We start from the raw sequence: 7,719 nt of genomic DNA on the forward strand, positions 1-7,719 counted from the left end.
ATCTCCAGTCCCTTGCCTTCTTTGTTCATCAGCATCTACAGCATTGAACATCATCAAAGAAATAGAGAAGAAATGGTTGAAAAGCTATGTGCTTAGCTTTAGAGAAACAAAGGAACTTCAGACAGCATCTAGGTTCCCCACCCCCCCACATATGATGCTAGTTTCCGAAGCACCTTCCCTAGATGGTTGCTACAGTTGCCAACAGCCCTGGGGGAACACGTCCTGTCCCTTTAATGTGTGGAAATGGGCAGCTGAAGCTTTTCAAGGCATGGAGGTACATAACATCCCATTAAGCATCTATTTAAAGTATGGGACATTCTTTTTCTCCAGGTCAGATTGCTAGTAGTCCCTCACGTTTTCAGAGCATCCTTTTATGACGTATTTCTAAAGATTCCCAAAAGTAATCAACAACAGGAACCAGCCAGATGAAGCTCTTCCTCTGGTTCTCATGTTCTCTGAATTTCCAGAATAAGACAATAAAAAACATTTACTGGATTATCCTCACCTCCAAAATACTTTCCTGCAATTGTATGAGTTATTTTTCTTTTTTTTTAAAGAAACACAGTACAGTGCAAGAGTAGGGAAACCCAGTGGTGAATCATAAAAATGCTACAGGAAGGAAGATCTGGATTATGCATTACACTGAGAGGGCATGGGCCACTTTGCACTAATATGTGGACATACTCCAAAAGACATTTAAAAAATAAAGACCTGTTAACGTTTTTAGAAGAGCTCAAATTTAATTCCAACTGACTATTATCCACAGAAAAGGTAAGAAACTAATTCATCTGTAGGAAGAAGTATGTATGTTTGTTTGTTTATTATTGGGACATTCAAGAAATGAAGAAGGGTTATTCTGCTAGGAAATTCGGGGATTTGATGGATGTATACCTCTAAATTAATATTTCCAAGATTTTATCAGCTAGGCCAATTTTTTTCAGACTTTACCACCAACACTGAATGAAATTGTAATTTTGGTGATCTTTCCATCTCAGGAAGCAGCAGCAGCATCTTTCTTTTCCTTCTGACAAAAATACTTATGCCCTCAAAATGTATTATTTTTATCAGACACTATAGCAGTAATGGTTCTATTAATACTGTAGACTCTCCAGGAACATCCCCAGCAATTTCTAGATTTTTAAAAAAGATAACATTTCTGTGGTGAAAGTCCAACACTTATAAGGCTACCGAAAACTGATATTAGATGTGTTCATAGATTACAATGCTTTCTGAAAGATACAATTAAAAAAACACCTTTCTCTAACAAAGAAAGCATTACATCAGAGGAAGCACTGTAGTCAATTCTATATGAGCAGGCAGTAATCTCATAACTTGTGTCACTGTTGTTGCTAAGTCACACATACAAGAAGCCAAACATCACATTTGTAAGGCGTAGCTCAACCCCCTCTGTTAGGGGAGCCTGTGGAAGAATAATGTACCATAAAAGGCAGTGATTCTTTTCACTATGGCCCAGGGACTTCCCTGATTCAATTTCATTCGGATCCTGAGACCACAATGAAAATATTTAAGAACTAGAAGTTTCTATTATACTCTAAAGAGGCAAGCAGTATGATTCATACACGGGTGTAAATCGTAAACTACAAAGCCGCTGTCCTCTTCTGCTGAACAATGTGAGAAGTCACGGGGAGAACCAGGTAGAGCACCCACACAAAAAAGCTCAGTAACCACTGCAATAATTCAATATATGCAAGCATCACCTCTGGCAAAGGAGCCGCAGACCCCATGTGGACTTTTTTCTCCACAGTCCAGGAACTGTGAAGCATAAAGGCACAACTGTTGGACACCACGATCCAGGAAAACAATACTATATTTCATAGTCTTCCATGTCAACACTCAAGCAACAGAAGAACGACGATATATTGACAGATAATGGGCCACTAGGATAACAGCTGAATACTGTCTAGCACTGGAACTAGCTATGAACATCTGAAGGCAAAGATAGGCAACACTAGGTCAAAGAGAGATGAATCTACCCCACCCAGAAATCTGTGATTATCAAAGAAATGTGTATCTAAAATTGTTCAGGCTTTCTTGCCCCTCAGCTGCACACCCCCCATAGTACAGCAAGCTGGAGCCATTAAAGAAGGCCTCTCCCTGCCCTATACAGCATTCCTTGCCTCCTCGTTAGGAAACAACAATGGTTCTTTTGTAGATTTTTGATCCAATTATAAACCCAGTATTTTTTCTTATTGAACACATTTTAAGCAACCTGAAACTATGGGCCATAAATGATACTTTTTTTAACCCACCAATTTAGACCACTTTAGCTTGGGTTGGTTTTTAATGACTGAAATATGCCTTTGATGAAGTTAGCTTTTTAAACAATGGCTCTGTTTACCAGTTTAAATTATACATCAGAGTGATTAGACTGGCCTGAAAACACCATCACAGCCTCCGATACTGTGGGCCATATGCCAAAGAGAGCGAGGGAGGGGATGCCTAATTCAGGCTGGTAGCTCTCCTTATCTTGCATGCATCCTTCAGCAATAGTGGATTTGTCTTTCAGAAAGCCAAGCTGCTTCCAACATGGTACAAAAAAGCCAAACTGATGTACATTGTTACTCATGCCACCCACCATGCTGTTCTCTTGTACCATACTGGATAAATATGCCCAATGTAGCCACAGCTACGATATGAATTTAGAAAGCGTAAATCTTTTTCAACCGACAATCCAACTCAAACGATATCTTGCTATACAGAAGTTCCTTAAAACTGTCAGTTAATACCCTATTTTAAATAAAATCTACAGGGAATGTCATACAGAGACTACCTTACCACAGCTTCCTCCCATTTAACTGCTGATGAGAATGTTTAGTTCAATCCGACCTGCTTTGGGGTTCCAAAATCCAAATAATAAAACTTTGATTAAAGCCTACTATTATATCTTCAGCTCCTATTACTACTTTGATCTTGCTATCAAATGGGAATGGAGTACCTTTAAGATTGTGTATTGCCTGGAAGGACGCAAGCACTACGATGTTTTTCATGTTTGCATGTATTTCTCTACCTAAAATTATGTTTAAAAAGTGTGTAAATTGCTAGTCACCGCCTCTTACACATCAGTCATGTGTTTAAATTTCTATTCCTACAGTGCAACCTTAGGAAGATTTACACCCTTCTAAACCAATGAGTTTAGGACTACAATACCAATAACTTATTTGGGGCCCCGGTCACACGGGCCGGATATCGCACGGGGGGAGGCATGGCTAATTGCCCCGGCACAGTTTGACCCGCGATTACGCAATCAGACGCGCCAGCGGCACACCACGGGGCCTTCCCTTGGCGCCGGCAGGTAAACGAGGCGGGTAAACGAGGGGCGCAATCACACCACGGGCGTCTGAAGGCAGCCCATGGCAAACGTTTACTAGTACCTTGGAGGTACTAGTTTTTCAATGCGCATCTTCGGCGGAAAGCCACAGGAGCACTACACTTCCCAGATGTTGCGGTGTGATCGCGCTCGGAAAATCCGCCTATCATCCGTCTCTTTAGCGCGGCTAATGCTCCGTGTGAATGGGGCCTGGATAAGGTAATTTCAGTAAACTAAGGATGCCCATTCCCTGACTTGGATAGCCAAAGTTAGCCCAATCTTGTCTGATTTTGGAAGCTAAGCAAGGTTGACTCAGGTTAGTTCTTGGATGGGAGAACCCCAAGGAAGTCCATGGTTGCGACACAGATGCAGACAATGGCAAACCACCTGTTTGCCTCCTGGCTGCAACTTGATGGCATTTTCCACCTCAAAGGATGGTCTCTCCAGCTGTTTTCCCTTAAGGGTGGAAAAATCAGAAGCTGCTGCTTGTGAGGAAGGGCTTTGGACTCAAGTCACAGGCAGATGCTCTTAATTCAGCAGATCTAATTGGAGGTAAACACTTGACATGGCAGGCTGGACAGTAACTTGCATGCAATTCCTCTTTGTACATGTAAGCTGCAAACTTGTAAAGAACAGGCTCCTCTACCAGTAGCACAGAAAAAGCCACACAAGGCAACAGAGAAGCACTGGAGCAGAGCTTGTCTTGAAACAAAATGCACCATTATTAACTTTTATTATTTGCAGCACTCAAGCTATACATGGGCAGAGATTTCTCAGGAACTCAGGGTGGAACTACACATATCTGACATTCCCAATCATACAGAGCAGTAGCAGGACTGCTTAATCCTATCACTATCCACAAGGATTGTTCAGATGGCAGGAGTAAGATATTTGCCCCAACTTTTAAAATGCTTTCTAGTTTGAAAGCAGGTGGTGAGGGTGTGCCCTGCTGGACTTGGCAATATCCCTCAAGACTGCTGGGAAAAGTGCCCAGTTTCAATAAGGTCCAACTGCACCTTTAAGACCAACAAAGTTTTATTTTGGGTATAAGTTTTTGTGAGCATGCACACTTCTTCAGATACACTGAAATGGAACACCAATACAGCTTACCCACCTAAATCTACTTCAATAGCTGTATAGCTTGTTCAGTAACAATCTTTTGTTCGCTGGGCAACAAACGTTGGTTCAGAATTACTGGTGCTCTTTGGCTCTTCCCCAGTTATTTCAAAGAAGATGACTTGCACTGATTTACAGCAAGGTTTATGAGTGCTCTGCACAGCTGGAAGCCTGCAGATGACTGTGGGCCAAGGAATGTAAGAGCACTCAGCAGCAGGTGTTCACAGAGCACCCACAGAACCCAGGTACTAACTGCTCCAAAAGTACTTAACTGATGGCAGAACCAAATGAATTACGTGCGGGTGAAGTTTTAGCAGTATCCTTTCGTTGACTGAGTTAAGTACAGCAACTTGTAGCATGATCTGTTGACAGAAGAGTCAACATGGCTCTAATTGATTTCAGCTGCCTTGTGTATGCAACAAAAGAAGCAAGCTTTGCTCAGCTTTTGTTGTGGCTCAGACAGTGGTGCATGTCCTCATGAAGAACACACAGGGGTGAAGATTTTAAACACGAACAATCCTATCACTTGACTAATTGTGTGATGAAGCACAACATTCTTCTGCCCACATATGGGAATAGCTCATCGCTGGAGATGGAGAACTGACCAAATGATTCCCCCGCCCACCCGGTCTCCTGCTAGTCTTCTTCTGTTACTTACGTTGGGGTGTGTGGGCAGGGCATCTGGTTCCAGGCACAGCTATACTGAACTTCGATATAACTCTCAGTGCCATCCAGCACAGAACAGCTCACATTCTTGTTCACTATGTAGGCACACCAGTTTCTGCAGGGGAGAAGAAGAGAGGGAGACAAGAGCAAGGCAGTCACACTGTTAAACCAACAGACAATGCAGATTATTAAGCCATCTGTGTGGGTCAAATGTACAATCATAAATGTTCCTTTCAGAGGAGGGTCAAGGCTGGCTTCCAATTATCTCTTGAAGTTTTTGCCACTAGCTCAACATATGAGAAGGGAGCAAGGTCAATTTTTCAAATCTGTCCAACTGTCAGCTGTGGAGAATGTGTGCTCACTCCCCCTTGTGTGTGCAAACACATACACATGCGTTACCAAGGAACAGGAGTGTTCTAAAATATTGGTTTACCTAATAAACAAAATACATGCAGTTACAGCACATCCTCACCAAATTCAGCCCGTCTACAAAACAGAACTTGAATTTGTGCTGTCAAAACTCACTCAGAGCTAATAATGACTGCGTAAGAGTGAAGCAACCAGTTTTTAGCTGTTTGGCTCCAAACATGAACACATACAAGAAAAGTGCTCAATTAAAATATGCTCAATTAAAAATGCTTCGTTTCTTATTAAGCAATAACAAAGGATATATGGTGCCAGAAAAGACAGTTGCAGAGCTTAGCATTAAACTAAAACCATATGGTGCTGGATCACAAATGGAACAGGGTATGAAGGAATCATCCCTCTATCCTGATCTGTTGGATGACTCCTGAGTGACTTTGTGCCAGCCTATTTGGCTAGAGGGCTTTTTGGTCTTTCTCAGTTCTGTGATGGCATCACAGCAGCTTCCTTTATTAAGCTGAATGCTAACTAATAGCCAACAATAACTGATTGATTCTTCTTCAGTAGGGGCAAATGGCTGGAAGATGTTTTCCCCTGAATTTACTTGCAGGAAGAAGTGTTTTAGACCAATACCCTGGAGGGGCTACAGCTGAGAAAATAAAGCAGTCACAGGTAGAATCTGAAAAGAGTTAGATTATACAGAGGGGGGGGGAGCAGGAGTGAGGTGCAGAGGTTTATACATTTGCTCTCAGGGCCAGTGGTTTTGCTGCCTGTTTTTAGATGTCTGCTTTCTCTAGCAGGCTCTGCTTATTTATTTGTAAAGTAAAAGAACAATCCTAAAGAGACTTATTCAAGACTGTTCAAGTGTTATTAGATTGTGACTGAAAATATAGCACAAACACACTATTAGGTACACAAATCTCTCTTTTATCCAAATGGCATCAAACTGTTCAGTAGAACCTGTACTTTTCACTACTTAGGGAAGTAGGGGGGGTATTTAACAATATGATCTCACGTAGTGCTTCATGGGCTGGGTAGTAATGATCTCTTCCTCTAATAGTTCCAGATGTGCCTCATCTTGGAAGAGGTCAAACTCAGAGGCTGAATCTTCTCATCAGTTTGTACACTGTTGTCTGGCCAACACTGAGCTTCCCAATGACTCATGAAGACTGTGTGCACTTCAGATGAACATTTATGTACAGCCAGTCCAACCAACCAAATAAGGCAAATCCACCAAATCTACCAAATAAGGCACATGTAGACCTAGCCTTTGAGACAGACCTCATCCACATCCTTTAGCAACAGTTGCCTATTTGGTAAGATTACAAAAGCACCTCTGATCCAAATTAAGGAAGAACTTTGAAGGAGCACGTGCAAGCTGTGATGGATATTGAGATGATCTACTGGACGTCAAAATTACCACAAGAAGCAAGCAAAAGTGAAGAGGACAGATAACATGTAGTGGCAGAGATAGTTGCAACCAGCATCATGCAGACTGTTGCTAGCTACTGGCTAGGAGTAACCTTGGCCAGTCAGCAACTATGATGCCAACCCTACCTGTGGATTCCTCACTGCCTCCTCATGGCACCAGTGCGTCCTACCCTGACCCTGGGCTGCCCCTAACAGTGGGGGTCTCACCCCCCCAGCGTTCCACCTCACCTGCCCTCACTGCACATGTATCGAAAAACCACTGCAATAGAGGTGATCCTTTACACGTGTGAAAACAGCCATCACGGATTGTGCTGCAGAACGGCCTTTTCCACCGCCAGCCTCAAACACAACATTTTCCAAGTTCTACTGGATAAAAGGGCAGAGCTGTCCATAACGAAAGCCCGGTCAGGCGTTCCACGGGGAGTGAACGAGAAGCACCCACCAGGGAAGGGACCCTGACGTCTTTCCGAAGCCGCCGCAGCCGCAGCCCAACCCAGCCCGCGCATCTGGCCACTCTGGCTGCAGCGGAGGCGCCCCGGTTCCAGCAGCCAGGCCACCCGCCCCGCCCCCCACCAACCCCCGGCAGGCATTTCACTGGCTCCGACCTGCCCCACTGCAGGAGGCTGCGATCGGGGTATCTCAGCGCCGAGGCGCTCGACCTCGACCCGACCCCAGCCAGCCCACCTCCTGGCGAGCTGTCCAGGCAGGCAGGGCCAAGCAAGAGCCCCCGCCTGACGCTGCTCTTGGGAGGTGCGCAGCGGGAGCACCATGGCCCCCGATTTGGGGAGGCTGCCGGGGGGGGGGGGGGGGGGGCC

At 44.1% G+C, this 7,719-nt stretch overlaps 1 protein-coding gene across 1 annotated transcript in view; it reads right to left on the reverse strand.

Annotated features, from left to right (window-relative positions):
* The window catches only part of EMILIN2 (elastin microfibril interfacer 2), a 34,372-nt gene extending 27,223 nt beyond the window's left edge, over positions 1-7,149 (reverse strand). The window contains exons 1-2 of the mRNA XM_015420219.1: positions 7,133-7,149; positions 5,103-5,225 (exon numbers count right to left, since the gene is read on the reverse strand). Of these exons, the coding sequence (XP_015275705.1) occupies positions 5,103-5,225; positions 7,133-7,149 (140 nt within the window). The remainder of the gene's footprint in view (positions 1-5,102; positions 5,226-7,132) is intronic.
* Positions 7,150-7,719: the final 570 nt, after the last annotated feature.

Source organism: Gekko japonicus, unplaced genomic scaffold (assembly GCF_001447785.1).
Source record: "Gekko japonicus isolate JY-2015 unplaced genomic scaffold, Gekko_japonicus_V1.1 scaffold209, whole genome shotgun sequence".
NCBI lineage: Eukaryota > Metazoa > Chordata > Lepidosauria > Squamata > Gekkonidae > Gekko > Gekko japonicus.